At 37.0% G+C, this 20,973-nt stretch overlaps 1 protein-coding gene and 1 long non-coding RNA gene across 2 annotated transcripts; both read left to right on the forward strand.

The window, feature by feature from the left end:
* Positions 1-1,135: 1,135 nt before the first annotated feature.
* Positions 1,136-1,464, forward strand: LOC120109769. Its single transcript, XR_005510557.1, has 3 exons — positions 1,136-1,190; positions 1,268-1,334; positions 1,414-1,464. It is a non-coding gene; the product is annotated as an uncharacterized LOC120109769 (long non-coding RNA).
* Positions 1,465-6,581: 5,117 nt separating this feature from the next.
* On the forward strand, positions 6,582-20,207 carry LOC120109768 (snRNA-activating protein complex subunit-like). The gene is given in 8 exon segments (XM_039123460.1): positions 6,582-6,666; positions 8,735-8,830; positions 15,307-15,432; positions 15,525-15,554; positions 15,557-15,601; positions 15,603-15,677; positions 15,679-15,782; positions 19,803-20,207. Coding segments are annotated over 8 exon segments (801 nt in total). The 5' UTR covers positions 6,582-6,630; the 3' UTR covers positions 20,092-20,207.
* The last annotated feature ends 766 nt before the right edge of the window (positions 20,208-20,973 follow it).

Here is a 20,973-nt window from a genome sequence, read left to right on the forward strand (position 1 = left end):
TGCCTTGTCTAGCTTCACCACTCTTGGAGCCACTCCGCTTTCGCCTCCGTGCCCATCGGTCCAGGACTTGAATCGAATCACAGAAATAGCAGAACTAGAGCAAACCCTAGAGGAACCAAGAAAGGATTTCAATGAAATTCATGTCAAAACACCACAAACATGAGAAAAAGATTATTAGAGAGAAGAACCAAAAACAAAAATCCACACCTGTTAGCGTCCGGAGTAAGGGAAAACTGCACTCTATTGGGTTTTGGTCTCGAGCGAAATTTGGGTAAGCACCAAAAACAGGTGCCGACTTTAGAATGATTGGAAAATTTTATTAAAGACGGCCAAGCTGAGGAATTTACGTTCTAACTCGACCCTAAAATTATTTGGGCTTGCGGGCTGTAGCTCCTGTAAGTGCAAAAGCTAAAAAAAATTAATTTGAATTGGATCCAATTTCGATCCAATTCGGATTCAAATTTTTTGAATTGGGATCGAATTATATATAATCCAAACCGATCGAATGACTCGTTGGATCAAATTTTAGTTGTGGATTAATCTAATTCGATCGATCTTTCATTTGGTTGGATCTGGATCCAAAATTAAACTGATTCGACATTTGCACCGAGGAAAAGGCGGCTGCAATGGATTCGTTTATGCTGGGCTGGATCCGATTCCATCCGCCCGTTTTAGCGGTCGGATCGGATAAAAAAAAAACAACCCTCTCCATTGGTGGCCCGTACTAAAAATAATCGCGACGTTATAAAACCCTGACCGCCAAAACCCCGGACTCTTTGTTCTCTCTCTCTCTTAGTATTTTTTTTTTTTTTTTTGGAAGAAAACCCTCTCTCGGTGCGGTTTCCGGCAGTGGGATTGCGAAAGGAATCATATCCGATGGAGGAGATGGCGGGGGCAGCGACGGCGGCGGCGGAGGAGTACCGGTACCAGGACAAGGGAGCCGCCTCCCTTTTGCCCGCGGAGGCCCATCTACGTCCCGACCTCGTCAGCCCCCTCACCTCGTCCCGACTTCAAAGCCTCCGTCCTCCAAGAACTCCAGTATGATACAACTACTTCTATCAATCCCTTCTCTTTCATCCGCGCCGAGTTTTTTTTTTTTACTTTTACCCTGTATTGATTTGAGATATCCTTTCTTTGTAGAGCTTAGAAGCTGAATTGGGTACACCGGGAGATTTCGATGAAGAACTCTCGTAGGTTGATTGTGTTTTTGTTAAGAATTATATATATGGTTGTCAGAATGATGATATAAATGCACGGATGTATGTAGGGTTGATGAACTTAGGGTTTTTACGGAGGAAGAATTGGTGGAGAAAGCTCTCAAGGAAGATTTTGATGTATGGTTTCTGGTCCTTATTGATGAGATGACTGATAATGTCATGTGGATTTGTTGATGATGGTTATGGGTGATTGCAGGGCATTCGGTGTATTGATGATTCGTTGCAACTGTTGGAATATCCTAATGGGAGTAAGTAAAACATCCTCTATCTTTTATGATTCTATGAGCTTTTCCTTCATACTTGTAGAGATGGTTATCCATTTTTTGTGCAAAACAATCAGATTTTACTTTCTATTCTTTCATTTGTTTGAAGATTAAATCTTGGGTTAGATTACCATCACATTGGTGTTTCTAGTGTTTGTTTTCAATATGGCAATTATGTACTTGTATTTTTGCTGCATCACAATTTATCCTTCTGTACGATGGTGGCTGAGATTTATTTCTCAAAATATTTAGAAAATGATTCTGTATGCACAATAAAAGCTCACATATATGTATTAATGCTTGATAACTGAAATAGATATGTAGAGTGCAACTAAGATGTTTGATTTAAAGAAATGGGAAGGCGACGGATGAAGTAATTTCAACGAAGGGAAGTCAAAGGATTGAACTGCATTAATATACATCTTAGAGGTTTCAGCTACACAACCATATTGAGGGACAACAACATATTATATCATAATAGGTACTTGTGATCACTCTTCAGAAGGATTATATGTGGAGTAAGAACCTTATAAAATTTGGAAGACATTGCCCAACCATGAACATGAATACAATAGCAGTTGGATTGTGTGCTTCTCCTTGTAATAACTGAACCTAAGGTGGAGCAGAGTCAGGAGAACACCAGTTGAACTCAGCATTGTATTCCATGAGGTTTATTGTTTGACATCTTTATAATTGCTGATTTGCTGCCTGTTATGGATCAGCAATTGCACCAGTTAGGATCACTAGGGGTCAAGTTCTGACGGGATTGTACTTCAATGGCTATACTTATTCATCTCTGTTTAAGTTTCTCCCATAGCGCCCATAGTTCCTAACAAGGGTTTACTATGAATGTCCACGCAGGCTAAAGCAGTCCAACATGTTGACCAAAAGGTTTCTACGTTTCTCTTGCTTTCTGAAAAAGTCATCATTTCCAACCGATCTAGGCACCACAAAATGTAACTTGTAATCAACTTGTAACACCTAGGTGATTGATCAATAAGAAGTAAGTATAAACATGTCCAATGTAACCAGAACAGAGTCTTCTATTTCTCTCTCTAGGGTGCTAGCCAATACAATCTGGATGTTGTATGTTGCATTTTTTGTCCAATATCAAATTATGATGGCCTTAAGGTTCTTGAGCCTTCGAAAATATGTTTTGATAATGAAGACAACCTCTTGTATATTTTTGGGGACTGGAGATTGATGAGAGTGCTAGAGTATGTGTTCGGATTACTTGCTAAGTAGTCCATGAATGAAGTTTCTGTAAGATATCTGATGAGAGGTGTACATTTGCATGTGTGTTCTATCTCTCTTTATTTTTCCTCTACCTTATAAATGAAAATTTTTGACACAAATGTAAATGCTAGAAACAAAATCTGTAATTTCATATAGAACTTGGTCTAAAACTTGAATTTATTCTGCTTGCTTTAGCTTCACTATGTTGAACAGTTGAAAGATTATGTCATGATGATTTGTAATTATCAGATACTCATGCTAAATTCATTGTCTAAGTATACGAGGAAGCTTCCATTTTTCAAAAGTTGAATTAGATGATTGTAATGATAATTAGTTAAGAGGAATCTTACAAGTCCTTGGTGGCATATCTAAATTTCAAATGTAGGATGCTAGTTTGCAGGTATAGAATCTGTGCTTATGCATTCAGATACTGAAGTGTCCAAATTAGTATCAACTATAAATATAACCCATGAATGAATTGATTTCCTGAGTGCTCTTTCTTTCTCTATTTTCAGAGAGAGTGGTGTTGGGAGACATTGCACCATAGTGTATTTTATAAATTTCCTTTCACCTTCCATTGTGAGGAGGGAAATGTTATACTTTCTTAATTATGAATTTCATGCTGCTACGTTCTATTTATCCATGTTCCCCTTCTTTTAATTACTTGTTTTCTTCTATGGGAGGTTCAGATGCAGCTGACTTTCATGGTACCCTTATCATATTTATTTATATTCATATGATATTTGACTTCTACATGCTCAAAATTGTGACTATTTCAGTTCCTTTTTTGCCGTGATTAAAATTTTCACATGAAAATTGGATGTGTACTTCTGCGGACAATTGATAATACGTACTCAGGGAAAGAAATTGTCTGTTCAGCAAATTCAGAACTTGAAACCAGCAATATGGGGGCTCATGTAACTTCGAATGATTCTTCTGTCATGACATGTGATACAGATGTTTCAAGAAAAAAGTCTCAAGAGAAAAAGAGAAAGAAAAGAGGAAGACGCTTTGACAGAGATAGTCGAGCTGCCGAACTAGAAGTACATTGTTTGATTTATATTCAAACTATCAAGGGGCTTGATTCTTAATTTTATATTCTGTCTTAAGGCTTTCCTCTCTTTACACACTTATCAACTTAGGAAGATTGTCAAACAATTAGTACTTAGATTCTGAAGCCTTTTTTTCATAATTCCTGGAGTGTCCAGCAGTTTTGAGGGGACTATGCTTTCAGATCCTTATGGAACTTGTCCTCTCTCTCATAAAACTAGGATAGCACTCATACTCTACAAATCTTGATCAATTAAGCATGTACACAATGCTTATGCATATGCTGCAAAATGGTATAACCAGATGGATGCACCTAGCATGAAAGAACAACCCTCTTGCCCTTACATTGTTGCTTGGCTAGCCACCATAAGACAACAACTATGTTATTTCACAATGGTGTTTGTTATGTTTGATATATTCATGCAGATTTCCACATGACAATTACAAGTGCACGGCCATTGCATCGTTTATGTGTTTGTGCCTATGCTTGTTTTTTTTTAAAGGAAAGTGATCTAAACCAAGGTACGCCATACCAGCTGAACTGAGCAGTACGAGGCATACCGTACCATATCGGTTCGGTACTAGCATCTGGTATGGGTGGCGAACCGACACTTGGTATGCTAAAAAAACTCCGTACCATACCGTATACTGATACTATGCTAGTGGGGCACCGATACAGGATCCGGTACCGAGACGGTGAATATAGAAGGGTTTTTATGTAGCTATCCTATTGCACTAGATATTTGGGACTTTAACATCCGCTTTTACATAAAAAACCTGTTCAGGGCTGAAATTGTCTGATCTTACATACAAGCCTATTTGGATGCTCAAAACAATTATAACATATTCATAATATCTATAACACGGAAATTAAAGGAAAACTATATCTGATGCTCTATGATATGTCGTTTCCTTAATTGTCTGTTAGTATGCAACAGTACAAGCTGCAATAGAAAAGGCTTTATTATTGGATCATGATGTTACAATTTCTGGCCTTACTGCCAATAAATGTAATTGCTTTTATCTGTATGGCTATTTAGTATGATTTTCTGGGAAATTTTAAACAGTAATGTCATGTGATGATTATCATTATTCTGCTCCAATATACTTCTTGTACATAATTTTGTTATTTTTTTCTTTGAATTCATTATTCACATGATGATCAAAATCTTTCTGCATGTGAACAATGATCAGGGTAGTTATTTTGCAAAAGTGAAGCAACTTGCAAGAATCAAGCAAAAGCAGGATGAAGACAAATTAGCAGCCAAGTTACATTCATTGAGGTATACTATGTGTTGCCTGATCAAAATAATTACTCTTTCACATATACTGCTTTGTATTGGACAAGAGACAATCTAACAGTTAAAAGAATAAGTTACGCATAGTTATCACAATTATTGTGCCTCCAATTCATTCCATACTCATGTGGTCTGCTTCTCTTCATGTGGACTCATTCTTGCCTCAAAGGTTTTTTTCATCTATATTTATGAGTTGCTGATAGATCTATAAGCTAATTCTTCAGTTTATTCTAATCCACAGTCCTGTATATATGAGTTGTAATCAATTCATCATCCATGACGTGGCATTCTGTGGGTGTCCATTATGAGAACCTCACTTTATACTAACTTTTACAAGGTGAACTCCAACTCATATAGCTACCACTATTATCTTGTCTTGTTGAAATTCCCTTATGCATAAGTGAGAAGAGAAAAGGAAATCATCTAGTCAGCATTGACTAAGGGACCTAGGATTCACCCAATTGAACTTTGACCTTTTCCAAATGAACTCTGCTGAGTTTCTCAGTGGTTAAGACTTGCGTCACCATGATTTACTTAAATTGTTCGCATCTGATTCATTATCTGCATATAATTGTATATCTATATCAATTTCTTGCACTGGCTGACAATATCTGGGCAATAAACCTACGGAAATGATCCTCACCTATTAACCTGGCCTCTCTTAAATACCTCCTTTCAGTCTGGGTGGCTTCTTTTGTTTTCTTTGGACCTACTATCTAGTCTATGTTGATATTCAATAAAAAGTGTTTTTCTGTTGCAAAATGAAATTCATCTCTTACCCTATAAACTATAACCTCAGTTTGCTATCCAATAATATGTCAGTTAATCAATGACCTGCAAGATTAAGTCCTCCAATGAAAAACTCTGCCTTTTAGGATAATCTTGAAAAAATCCTCTCTTAGCCAGCTATAGAAAAATAAACAAAAGAAAGAATGAGATAATCTCTCTCACAGAAGATACGTATCATTTTTACATGTAGTCCCTTTGCAATGGATTTTTTCTTTTGAAACCTATATGCCAGACATGATGTCATACAATCAGCGAAAAAAGTTTTACTCAAATTGTCTTAAAAATTGTAATTCTATGTCCTTGTGACATTCCATATTGAACGGCAATAATATTCTCAAATGATTGAAAAATTCTTGAGTTATTCTCTTTCTTTTTGGCCAATTGATTATCTGATCAATTCCTATCCAATTGAACTATTCCTTCCAAATTATTTTTTTCGACATTCTGAATTTTTGGCCTTTGCCAAATTGTCCTGGATGCTGAACTTTGTGAGTGTGGTTACAGGTTCAGAGGATGAAAAGGATTTTTAGCAATGTGTTTATCTTAGATCACTTTTATTCGGAAAATATGAAATTAATATTAATGATGTTTGTCATGATTAAGTATCATAGTCAAATATCACAGGCACTCACACATGCACATCCACATATATAGGCTGCTGTTCTTTGAACCATGGTATATTATGGAATTTCCTATTGAAACCTGATTGTTTGGATACAGTGGACAATTCCAAGTCTGTTCAAGGGTCAATTTTCAACTTCAGATAAAATTGAAAGGATGAGATCCCTTAGGTTCATAACATCTCCTGTGAAGGTCAGAGTTAAAGCATATGCTTCCCCCCAATCTGTCATTTATAAACTATTATTAACTGTACGTCCTACAGTACATTCATTCTGGCTATATTTATTATTGTATTACTTTTTATTGTACATGCAACTCTATATGATGATATACCAGTTTTATTTATCTCATCATTTAACTAGTGACGGTATACATATATATATATATATAATATTATATTTTCCATTCGTTTTAATTCTAACTGTTTGTGTTTAAATCATTATGATCATTGCCTGCTGCAGGCTGCATTATGTATTATTGTTGATAAGTTCCACTAATTTTGGTATACCTGCATTGACCATGATCACAGATACTACTGTTTGCCATGTTTAACGCTAGTATTTCTCGGTCTATAATCCTGTGACATTGTTTGAGAAGATTGTTTTTGGAATTTATTTCTTTGGAAACTTTCTCAGTACTATAGATGGAAAATGTAATCTGCAAATAAACATTAATTAGTGGTTTCTGAGAAATTTTTTTTCCTTTCCCATTTCTATGGTTATCATATATCTCATTAGTCCAAAAAAGTGTAAGAAGAAGATAGAACAACTCTATCAAACAGCAAAAGGTTCCCATAATATAGGCTCAGGATTTTTCTCTTATTATCCTTTTACTAATTTCTTTAGACAATGATGGTATATGCCTGTGATGATTGTTGGCTGTAGAAAGCAAGGAGCATGGTTTGCCTTTTTAAAAAGGTTAAAGATCTTATTTTATGTGGAAAGATGGGTCATACTTGAGCACAGAGAAGACTTGTGGAGTAGTTAGTAGAGGAGAACAAACCTTCAGTTATTTCTTGCTTTACTCAATAGTCATGCTAAACTCTTTACCTGTTGCTCAATGTTTACATTTTGGTGTTATGTGAGTACCATTAAGGAATATTTTCTTTGGTCTATATGATCATTGGATCTTCAGAGGTATTAGTGAAGGACTGTCTTGACATGATTGATCATTCCAGTGGCTTGGTGTTATTCTGAAAAAGTCTGATGCAAACTTAAATTTCAATTTGTGGGAGACCACCTTTTATATCCGAGTCCAATAACCATAGTGGTGTCTAATTTGGGTGGGGTTAACGGCCGAAGAATTTTTTTTGTTTAATGATGCGTACATATTGCACAGGTGTAAAAGGATTGGTTAATTTTTCAAGTCCTGCTTGAACTATACAAATGACTTTTGTTCATGAATGATTTTGAACTAATTTTGATGCATTAGCTTACTAATTTCGTGTCAAGTTTTGCCCAACCTGTAGTTTTATTTTTTTCCGATCTTCTGTGGTCAGGATTATGGTCTTGGAACTATTTTTGGTCAGCAGGCCAAAGGGTTAGTGTCCAGTTGTTGATGCATACATCACCTATGAGTATTTGTCCAATTTTTGGACAATAGTATCTTTTTATTGATCATGTCTGGCTTGCATAAAAATTTGATCCAGCTTTTCACTGTCCGCCCTATTGGATCTGGAGATTATTAAGTCTCAAATTTGATATTCGTTTCCATTTCATGGGAAGTATGGAGGTGAGAAAGATGGTGTTTAACAGTTGAAACTGTTGCTATTGATGTTGTGAATTATTGGATCTTGAACAGAATCTACTCTTTTTTTTTCTAAGAAAAAATTTGTCTTGCAGGCCTCCTGATACTAATGCCTTAATTCTTTGTTTCTTCTTCTTCCTCGCACTCTCATATTTTCTTGTCTTGCTTCTACAAGACTGAATTGGGTTCTTCCTGTTTTATGTTGCTTCCTTCTATTATACATTGGCATTTCACTTCATTTTAATTTTGTACTTGTCTTTGTCTAGAAGGATCTATATGTAGAAAACATGTGATAAGACAAAAATGTGGGTTTTTAGGAGAATAAATAGATATGATGTCAGGTCAAGGAAAACTTTTAGATAATAAGATGCATTGTTGTAATTAAAGCATGTATACTTTATGTAAGAAATATGCTTCAGTCCTTCATCTAAAAGCTGTGATGTATTTTACTTGTAAGCTTTGTATTTTGAAGTGTTTCAGTCTTATATGCATGTTTCTGTTTTTATTTGTGCAGGTGAAGTCTTTGAAATCACGAGAACATGTGCCAATATTCTACCCAGAAGTTGTTCTCTGTGTCGAGATTTATCACAAGAAAAACTCCTCATTGAAGGTACTTGAGTTGCAACTAATTTTTTTTGAAGAAATGCAAAAAAAAAAAAAAAAATCTTTGGATTGAAAAGAAGGGAATGCCCCAGAAAATTTTACTATTGGTATATAGTTGTAACTGTTTTTGGTTACTTTGAATTTTGTCTTCCGCATTTTTTTTCCATTGGTTATGTGTCTTTTGGCTAAGTTGCATTAAAGAAGAGAAACTCTTTTGAATCTAATGTTATATATATGATAGAAATTAGAAGTCTTCTCGCTTATTTCTGTGGTTAAATTCCAGTTCCTTTTGCCATCTCTTCTGTTTTTCTTTTACACTGAATCACTTACATCATGTCTTGTTTTGAACAATTTATCATATGCATAGCATTGTTGGATTTGAATCTTATATGCAAACATGGGTTGAATCAAGGATTTAAGTATTGGAACATACTGCTCCATACCAATTCTCTGTACCAGACTGATATGGAATCGGAACCCAGTACACCCCCATACTGAGTTCTGGGACGAAGGGATGTACCATTACCAGCACTTCATATGGCTTGCTCTGGTTGGGTGCTGACATGGGTATTGAAACCGGTACTTCAAACCTTGGGCTGTTATATTTGACTTTGGGAGCTGTTTGTTCCACATTTGATGACCATGAATTTAATGGTTTTTACCTGACCAGATCATATTAGACCACATCTCATAGTACGAATTTGGCATTTGGTAGGAGGACCATATTAATTGTACTTGTGTTTCTATAGTGGGTTATTTTATATTGTTTTTTTTAATAATGATCACTAGTTCATTTAAATTTTAAAATGCCAAGAAATTCATCTTTGTTCTTATTTTTCTTGAGTTCCTTATAGTAGCTTCTGGCATTTAACTATTTTAAGGCACGATGTGCATTGTTGACCCTTCTTAATAGCTTAAGCTTTTGGGGTCTACCTGTCAGTTAACATGGTTTTAGAGTTGAAAGTCATGGATTCAAATCCCATTCAAGCCTTTTTTTTATAAAATCACTCATTTGTTATCCTAAGTCTTTTCACTTGTTGACTTGTTCTTGGTTGTTATCTTGGGTCGTTTGACTTCTTTATGCCTTCACATCCATGGTCCAGCAGCACATAGGGAGGGCCCAATATACGTTGTTAACCTTTCCCTAATATTTTAAGCTTTTAGGTCTAGTGGTTAAGTTAGCAAACTTAAATAGCTTTTTTCCTTCCTGAAGTTCCACGCGACACTCAAAAGTCCTTGGATAATGTTCCAAATATGTTATAAGAGGACCAAGTTACTTTCTGACAATTTGCCTATTTGAACTCTTCATCTGAGATTAATTTGACTTTTGACTGCTTAACTAGTACTATTTAGTCACAATATCTTTGATTAATATGGACTCCATTATTTTATGGATATGTTGCATTGGCATGAATATCTTTTAATTGGACTTTTCAGTATCTGATTGCAGAAACTGTACTCTGTTCTGAAACTAGTTGTGTAATTACATAGCTTGGAATTGGGGGTCCAGCAAAGTTATAGAATGTTATTCTACTTAAGCATGAACCTGATGTATTGAGGTCTCTCTTGGAATTTGAAGATCCTTCATTACATTTTATTTGTTTCCGGATTAAGCGCCCATAGATCCTCTCTTAGCAATTTGTGGTTCTTTAATGCTAAAAGGGTAATAGGTTCATGCCCTTTTTTAACTTTCTAGTAATAGGTATGCAGAATATGGTTTCTTTAATGGTTGGGGTTGTTGGTGACAACTTTTGTGGTTAGGCCTTTGAAATGATTCCTGTACTTTCTCCTTAATCGACATTTGAAGCTTTTCTGAAAACTACTTGTCAATTTTCACTGGATATTGTACCTCCATAATGTAATATATCATGATTCAAAGATATATCTATCATTGGGTATATATGTAATTAGTTTTGCCCCACTCTTATTCAGTCGAGACCAATTGCAATTGGAGAAAATTGGTTAGCTTGACTGAAACTCCAAATCGCTTCAGCTTCAACCTTTGGATTGCTTGTGGCTGATACCAATCTTTTAGCTAAACCTTTTGACAGGTTTTGAAAACTGGTATGGGTGATGGTACTAGTTTTTGGTCGGACCGGTATGGTATTGATCCTTCCATACCAACACATGGTTTGGGGTTTCGTCCCTATACCGATAGAGAGAAATATGAGATGGTCAAAATATCTCGAATAAAAGTCGAGCAAAAGAGCTGGAAAGTATCGGATCCTGTAGAAGCAGGATCACGTGATAGTGGGGTTGGGTTGGTTCGGCTCAGTCATTAGTATTGATAATAGTAAATTAATAATCTTAACCTCCTTGGCCTACGGATAGCTTTGGGGGGTGCAGGTGGGTGGGGGTGAAACTGAAGTTGGCATCTTTCCTTCATGGTTTACTTTTTTGCTCCATTCAATGCTTGCAAATGCATGTGCCTATCCATTTATTGCTGCCAATGCTCGGTTTATAATTGACATAGATTTGCCCACCTGGCCATATTTGATTAATTTGTGATGAAATGGAGTACCAAATTGATATATTTTCCTCTTTTTGGGGAATTTAAGAGGGTGTCTGGTTGGAAATCATCCATTAATTGGGAGGAGAATTTAGTGAGATCGAGACATTCAAGAATCATTAAGGATTGGATTTCTAATAATGGCCAAAGGCATTAATGACCCTAAATTAACTTGGAAGGTTTGGTGGTGCTCAGTCTCATGCGCTCCTGACGATTTGGCAAATGGGCATGAAGACGGTGGCTATGCGAAGATTCCCTTTCAGAGAGTATCTTAACTTGGATAGAAAAAAGCGAGAGGAAAGAAATGATGGGGACCGGAGAGACCTGCACTGTGTCGGTACGGTACGGTATGAAATTTTTTTAGTATACCGGTGTCGATATGCCATCTGTACCGAGTACCGGTACCGAACTGGTATGATATGGTACCCTCTGTACCAGTCTGAATTGGGCCGGTACGGTGAACTATGGACCCAACTTTAACTCCTAATACTACAGCTATGCGTATACATGTCATCGGAGAGCAGCCATTCTTGATAGGGTAATAGGAGGTAACACTACACTGACATCTGGCTATACCCATATCCGTAGGTGGGGTAAATATGTAGAGTCGGATTCCTCCTGGATAAGATGAGTGAGAGAATGCATAAGGATTATCGTGGATGGAGTATCTTATTTACTTTGACTATTTGATGCAGCAGGAGATCCACTTTCGGCATACAATGATATTTGTTGCGCATTATAACTACTCGATACACTGTTAGATCTCTCATTAATCTCCATTTTCTCCATTCGACAAACAACTCTTGGAACTTCCATATTGCTTTTCATCTTGTTTCACCTCCCATCTAATTTTTGTTGTCAACTCGACTTCTAACGTGCTAGATGCACAAATAATCCTCCTACGTCTTACGATAGCTTATATACAACTCACTCTCTAGTTTTGCTATGTACTTACCCATATAACTTTGATTCTATGCCATGAGTTGCACCATTCTTGGATCCTCTCCTGTAGATCGCCATCTTCTTGTCACGTTTAGATTTTGTTTAGACCCCTGGGCCTGATCTTTCATGTTGTGTGTGAACTTTGTGTCGCTGGTGAATGGACCGAGTTCCTGGGAATAACCACCACCTCCTCCAAATTGTCCATCCTGACCTTTAAATCCATCACCGGAATTTTCATTATTGTCATTACTACTATAGCAAGATTATCTAGGCAAGCCCGGAATCTAATAGCTCCGATGGTTCGTTGCCATCTTCTTGGACTGGTATATTGTCAATTGCCTCAATCAAATTGACAACTAGGGCTTTCCTCTTGGACTTGCCCTGTGGACTACCTTGACTGGCCCTGGTAGCCCATGCACCTTGCCGTGACCTGTATATCTGTTGATGGAATCGTTGATTAGAGTCCTCTAATTCCTATTGGGTTTCACTCATGGTAGGTGAAATATTCTCCTCTGTCCATCTGTCCGCATCATGCGTACCTACCTTCAGGATGGTTCTGTCTGATCGGGGAGGATCCCTCGGCTCATCTAGCTGGGCTCGTCTCGAGTACGTTGATCTATAATCCATCCAACCATAGGATTATCATCATCATGATTAAAGTCATTTGCCAACAAGTCTTCCTAGTTGTTCTCCTTGTTTTGATTCAAGTACTTATACATAGCCTTTCATTGTAGTGTATGAAAACTAAGTTGTGCAACCTTTTGTTTGTCTGACAGTTTCGCAGCTTACTATGGATCAGGCAAATGTACTCCCAATTCCATTCAGATCTATTGGATGAGACGGTTTATGATAGGACCGGATGGCAATCTTTCTCAAATTGGGCGCACCATTGCTTTAGGATCACGTAGGACGGATACATTAATCCTTACGAACACTAAAAGAATGGCTTATTGGAAAATTTTCCAATTGCTACCTAGAGACATCCTTGAAATTGATTGTTGAGCTCCTAATTCTCCGAACTTTCCGTGTCTCTTGCAGAGTATTTTTCCGTGATCAAATAATATAGAATTCGCATTTATGTTAGTTAGATATGAAATATAATATACTATTTAGTTCATCATCTCGCTGATTGCATCGTCAAGCAAGCTCAGATCCCCAACATCTATTGCACCACTGCCCTGACTACCCGCAAGAGCTCTTCTTTAAGGCCTATTTTCTCATTGTTTTCGTAGGTAGGATTCAAGTAATAGGCTGCTTATAATGATTGACAAAATTTATAACCATTAAATTGTAAGGAATGCGGTTCAAGTAAACACCAGGGATCAAGTTATGCCATTCAAACATTATCTCCTAGATACAACTCCTTGCCTATCTGCATGTTATGCAGCTCCTCTCCCACATGCTACCTCACAAGGGCATGTGCTCATGTATGATTAGATGTACTTTGAGATAGGTTGCCCCATCTCCACAATTGACTTTTCGTAGGGTATGTCCCCAATATCCTTCAGCATCAAATATATACATTAAGATGCACAAAATGTTCAATAAATATGTGGCATCTCATCCATCAAATCCTCCACTTTGTATACTGCAAGGAACACCATGTGAACAACATAGCTCTCATTGACCTTATGAATCACCTGCTTTATCAGCCCTGAGATGTAATTGATATCATGGACCTTGTCGAATGCATCAACAAACTTGTGGAAGAAAGCCAACCAATCATAGTATAGTAGGAAGTTGATGATGATCTTAGTCAGCCCGGACTAGCTATCACACACATAAATGTAGCACCATATAACTCATACCAAATTTTATGTGATTGATCCACTTCCTTAGACCCTCAACCTCTTGCTTAGGTATGGCCTTTGCATCTCTTATGGCGTAGGAGGCTCGATACCCAGGCTTTATCCGCACTATAGTTATCATGTTGCAGAAGAAACTGTTTGCTGCAATGAAAGTTGAGATGTGACAGTTGCGGAACCACTTGGCAATGGTGATACCTATCATAGTCTTTTTGTCCTTATTGATATAGTCATCTATCTAGTACATCTTGCAACATTTCTATAGTCACTAGTTAAATGCTGTTTCAACCAAGCGACCCCACCTTTTTTTTGTTATTAATTCTGTAGTAGTTGCATATCCAATGATGTCCCTTTAAACCCATCCTTTCGCGACGCCATCTAATATTCGGTTCTTTCTGACCTTTCTTACTGGGTGCTATCTTCTAACCTAAAAATTTGTTCCCTCTGCATATTCAATTATAGACAATCATGATTCACATTTTGATTATCAAAGTGTATTTCCTCATTTTTCAAATTTTAATCATATTTTTATAGTTTATAATCAATTTCTTATTCAAAATATATTATAAATCATATAAATTCCATCTAGGTAACAAATGCAAGATAACTAGTTCAACAATTAATTAATTTTTTATTATTTTATACAATTTTACTTTAAAAATAGCTAAAGTGAAAAAATATGTTGAAAGGGGAATCCCAATGCACGCGGTTCCTATACCACGGGGTCTGGAGAAAATAGAAGAAAATATGCTAATCAATAAAATAGAAGATAGCTACGTCAGAATTCATCTTGTTAATTATTGATGCATGAATGACTTTTTTTTTAACATTAACCAATTTTTTTGATTTTATATTTTAACCCCTATTGAATAGTTAAAAATCGAAAAAAATATTTAATTATTAAAATGCATGACAATTATTACTATAAAATATATTTACATTTTAGAACATTTGTTCTTTTTTTACATTTTTGGAATTTCTATATTTTTAATTATTTTTGATAAAAATTAAGTAACTAATCCCAAGTATTTCGAAAAATAGATTTATTTGGTGGCTTTTGTAGGAACCCCATTGGGTGCTGCTTATATTTTCATCGTTGATTGGATGCAATTTCATAAAATAATAGTTGCTGCATGCTGATAATGGTTCCTCCATATATCTGATCATATATCATTCTATCATAGTGTTTCTATATCACTAATCATGAAACTATGCACCTTTCTGCAGACCCAAGAATTTCTAGTTTTGGGAAGCCAAACACTTGACGAGTTGAGGGATAATATATATTGCTTGACTGACAAGCTGATGGAGACAGCAGGGCAATCTGATCCATCTGGATATTTCCTTATTGAAGTATGGGCTTGCTTCATTTGTCACTTAAACTGGCTATGAGCTGATTACATTTGTAAAGGTGATTTTATTTAAATCTTGTCTTCTCCATGCAGGATACCTTTTACAATGATCTGAGAAATTCCTTCCTTCTATTGACTATAGTAAACCTATATTCGACTGGCTTAAGAACTGCAAAGAATGAAGCAGCAGAGAAGTGGGAATATATTATGTCTGGTGAGCTAAAGAAGAAGCAAAAAGAGCTACTAGGGGGATCTGGACATCGCCAACTTGCCCAGCTTTAAAGCAGTACATATGCATAAACTCGATTTGCTGACCTGCGATTTTCGGTTGGGCGCTGGATATCTTTACTGCCCACCAGGTACATCCTCCCTCCCCTCCTCCACACCCCCTTTCTTCTCTCTCTCTATGTATGTGCGTGTATAAGTTCTTGGTTTTCTGAAATTTGAATCTGAAAGCCATCTTACTATACACTTGTAAAGTTATCATAGTCAACTATCTATGAATTCTTGCACTTATTTTTTGTAACAACAGAATCAGAGATCACATTTCTTTTACCTTTATTTCTCTAAGCTTTATGGTATTAATCAGAATATTGTCTTTCAACTTTCTCAGAACCCTTATATATTCTTTTTGCATTTGAAGAAGAATGATAGATAGTTATAAAATCTCAAAAACCTTTTACAATATCTTACCAAGGTCTACTACAAATGCCAGCATGCTTAGTGATGCACTATGATTCTTACCATCAAGTCTGACCCTAGAGTTCAAATAGATTGTATTGCAGATTGGGTATTATTTTTTGAGGTTTAGATTACCAGTACTGGACATTGCAGAAGTAGCTTACTTATATGATTCAGGTCAAATGGTACACCCCTATATTGACTGCTGGAGGTAAGACAGGAGCTGTACCATATGTCCGTATAGTGCTGTGTTGAGCCCCTGTATCATACTGGTATCTTACCAGTATGGTACAGTATGCTGGCACCAGGCGGTACAGCTCAGTACGACAAACCTTGCTTTTATCCATATCTGCTTCTATTCAGCAGATAGTGATACCTATGCAGATGTCAGCCAGATACTATAATTTGCATCCACATTTGTTCAAAGCAGATATGGTTGAGTTGGATAATAGTCATATCTATATTTGTTTGAAACATATCATGATATAAATTGGATATTATATCCTATTTTGTCTAAAGAAATTTTGATATATTGGATCTTAATGCGGGAGAAACGGAGGAGGTGAAGGAGTTGACTATAAGATGGATCACCTGCAAGCCATCCACGTATTATTTGTCCTGTTAATCAAGCTATCCCCAATCCATGTATGTCTTTTAGAAACCTGTTAAAGTTTCAACTTCCTGCAATCCTAATACTTCACTTTTTTCATTGGATACATCACTGAATTCTCTTTAGCACCATTTATCTTCAGACAGACTAAATACAGTGGTCAAGAGCCAGGGTATGGCTTAGATGTGGAATATTTGGTCTTAGTATCCCAAGTCTGATGTATCATCTTCATGTCTAAAATAGTTCTGTATGACTGTATATTAAGTTGTACTGACAAGAGATCAGGCCGGGAAGTTGTATGACATTAAAGCTTTATTTAAGTGTCAATCTGATAGATCTCTGGGTATGGTCTGAACACATGATCTTTGAGATACAGTAATAGTACTTTTTCTCCACTAAATAAAAAATCCGGCAAAGAGAACCATACCCATAGCTGAAAGGAAGTAAGGTGGAGATAGATGACGATCTCACCGAACCAAATGTTTAAGTCGTGGGCAGGGGCCTTGTGTGTGGGCTGATGCCCTTGCAAAGTTCTGATTCGTGTGGGCTGATTCTGGGGCTTTTGCTTGAGAAGACAGGGTTGGGACCAGCTAGTTGCGGATGCTGGTAATGGTGGATGGGAAGGTGCTGTAGTGGGGAGGAAGAGAGACTTTAGGCGCTTAGAGAGCTTCATGTGGGAATGGCAGCACCTTCGCCAAAGCTTTAGCTTAGTCAATGATTGCTTGGGCTGGGACTGAGGCAGAATAATGAAGGGGCATTATGAGATAAGATATTAGGAGAAAGGAGAAAGCACTTAGCCATTAAGATTTATGAGTTTAATAGCCTAGGGTAGAGAGATAAGATATTAGGAGAAAGGAGAAAACACTTAGCCATTAAGATTTATGAGTTTAATATTTTTTCAAATTTTTTCGATCACCTATTCATATAACTGGATACCTAGAGCCTAATCTAAGGGAGGGCAAACCTTAAATTTGGATTCATATTTAAATGTATGAAAATGTAGATATGCCTCTATATCTATATCTGAATCCAAAAGAAAAATCAAATGCATATATGGTTTCAGCCCACTTAGGGCCTTCTTGGATGATGGGGGGGGTGAAAATTCAATGTGATTCGTGGGTTGGGCTAGTACAACTAGCAAAATCATAGGATTATAGGTTGGGCTAGGCCTATATTCATTCATAAATACTCAGGAGTAGCTTTGGACTGGGCTGACCTGAATCCTATAGGGAGAAAAAAAGGGCTGGGTATTTATGAAGATAGGCCTAGCCCAGCCTGTAATCTTATAATTTTGCTGGTTGTACTGGCCCAACCTACGAATCATATAGGATTTTTAGTCCAATCATCGAAATAGGCTCTTAGAGTATAAACTAAGCTTGGGTCAGATAATATCTGATCCATTTTCAGCTGTACCAGGATCTGGCATATTTGGAGAAGAAAGTGAGAGATCAAAGTGCTAATCTTTTCTTTGACCTCCTTACGATCATAATTTTTTTATTTTAGGTGAGTGAGAAGACATTCAATTTTTCTTGATGCATGTGGACCCTACATTTTATGATGAACTCAAGAGAATGGAGTTGACTATTGAGACATTTTGTCAAGGTACGTGACGGTAATGGAAATCTAGGGAAAGGTAAAGTCATCACCTTGACAATGGAAACTTAAAATTCTTTTATTTTTTGAATCAATTCATAATCCAGAAAGATAAACTTAAAAACCATATTGAGCTCCTAATTGTGATAATTTGGCACCTTTGTTTCCCCCTTTCCATCCTCTCTGCATTTGAAAAGGATTTGAAGGGGTGTTCACAAACAAAGTTTACTGACTAAGAACATCATCCCTGAATCAAATTTTACATTAGAAATCAGATCTATATGTGATTAGTAGCAATGTGACACCACATGCCTCAATATGATTGGCATTATGGATACCGATTATCGTGTATATGGATGTGCATTAAGATAGTCTTGAAATGGTGTTTTTTATGATTGTTGCCACAGTAAGGAAACCATTCATAAAATCTATATAAAAAAAATTGCTGTTTGATAGCCTTTGGAATTACTGAAATCAAAATGATGGTACCCATGATCTTTGGCTACCCAAAGAGCTGATTTACCTTGTTCATCTTATTTACCTTATATTTTGTGTTGCTAAAATTTGTGGCTCTATTTCTAAAACATAGTAATACCTTTAGGATGCACTGGTATGTAGATCTGACTATAGAATTTGCCCCTTTACTTTCATTTCCTTTAGCATGTGCTATCCTTCCTGTGAAGCTATAAACAAAAATAGTCCCATGCACCAAAATTTGTTTTTCGAATTAGTTGTTTAAAACAAACGATACCTTTTTCATAGGTCATTTTCTAATTGTTCTTTTGTAGTGCTCTCTGTGCTTATAACTCTGCCTGTTACTTGTGTCCCTACTCTTGCATCATAGCTAGAGCTTCTAGATAATCACTTATACTTTTTTTCCTCAATGTTTGCTTGAGTTTTTTTCACCAGCCTTTAAAAATCATGATGGCTAAATAGTTCTATAGAGATTTTGCTAAATAGTTAGATCAACCCCTAGACATATCATAGAGTTCTATGACTTCTATCCCATTCTGTACTAAAAGCCAGTCTCTTTTATTTGCTGGAAACATCTCACCGAAATTGCGATTGCAACGTCTGTAATATCACTTCATTACTTGAAGTTCACATCTTGTCTGCAAGTTGTTCATATTAGTCAGACCTTAATGGATTTAACAACAGAGTTTAGAAAGAAGAAGTTATGTGATTCAACAAGATATAGAACGTCTATCAATTTTCTGAATGCAATATGACACTGAACTTTGGTTGTTTGCCCATCTGTTACATAATCCATCATCTGAAGCATTTCGGTGGCATTATATTGCAATTGTGGTGATGCCATTTGCCATTATCTTCATTCATTTGACAGAAAGGCCTTTTCTTACTCTCTTTGTAGGTTGTAGCCAATTAACTTAATTAACTTTCGCATATATCAGCACCTTTCAGGGATATAAATTTCTGAATTACTGTTCTTATGATTTTCTTTCTTTTCTTTTCTTTTTTTTTGGAACTACACAGGGAAACTGTAAGCATATCATAGTGATCAGGGACGTGAGAATGATCCACTCGGAGGATGTACAAAATCAGTCCGATTATCCTCTCCTCACGTTTCAACTCCGACCCCGTCAACAGAAATGCTCCGTGTGCAAAATATATCATGCAACAAAGATGACAGTTGATGATAAGTGGTCTCCAAAGAACCCTTGTTATTTTTGCATCAAATGTTATTTCCTCCTTCACTACAAAGAAGATAACTCTTTGTTGTATCCTCATGCTGTATTTGATTATTTTCATGAATAGTACCCTGGGCTGGTCCATGAGTTCAGTTTTGTTGTTTGGTTGAGGAAGGCAATTAATGATCATCATATATTCGGCATCAAACGTAGAGTTTTTCAAGCGTAGTATGTTCCAACTTTGATGAGCTTGCATTTGGCTTAGAAGTCTTTGGTGTGTTATGTGGGAATCAACTGTAAGGGTTCGTTCTTGTTTCTCGGTGACGTCATTTGTACTTGATGATGTTATGGGGTTGGGTTTCCTAATATTGAGTTTGGTAATGGCTACTGCGGCTTCTTCGTGCGCCAAACCTGGCTGCCCATGATATTATATTAGGATGCGGTGGGTAGTTGGGTTATCATTTATTTTGTGGACACGGCCAGGACCCAAGAGGGAATTCTTGAAGAAAATTCTGAGGGAAATGGTGTGTGAACTTTGTATTAGGAGATGGAAACTCTCCCCAATCCCATTATCCGAAAAATTAGAACCCAGAATGAGGCCCAATATTTTTTGGGGGAAACAAAAAGGATGAGATCCAAGAGGGGGAGAGCAGGCGGGTAGTTCTAAATACACCCCCGATTGCTCAGGACACCCCAAAAATTAAAAAAAAATTAAATACTCTCTACACCCCCCATTTGCTAAGGACACCCCTAAAAAATTAAAAAATCCTAAATTACCCTTCACCCTCCCCACCCCCTCACCTAAATTGCTCTCTACACCCCCAACCCCCCCCCCCCCCCCCAACCCCGCTCTTCCCCTCCAAAACTCCACTCCAGCCGGCTTCTCCCTTCCGCCCAAAAAACTTCGCCTCAAGAACCTCAAGCACCTCGCCCCGGCGCCCCCCCCCCAAACCCTCCGTCTCCCCTTCTTCCGTCGCCCAAAACCCCCGTTCCCCTTCTCCTCTCGTTC

This window comes from Phoenix dactylifera, unplaced genomic scaffold, assembly GCF_009389715.1.
Source record: "Phoenix dactylifera cultivar Barhee BC4 unplaced genomic scaffold, palm_55x_up_171113_PBpolish2nd_filt_p 002720F, whole genome shotgun sequence".
NCBI classification, from domain to species: Eukaryota; Viridiplantae; Streptophyta; class Magnoliopsida; order Arecales; family Arecaceae; genus Phoenix; species Phoenix dactylifera.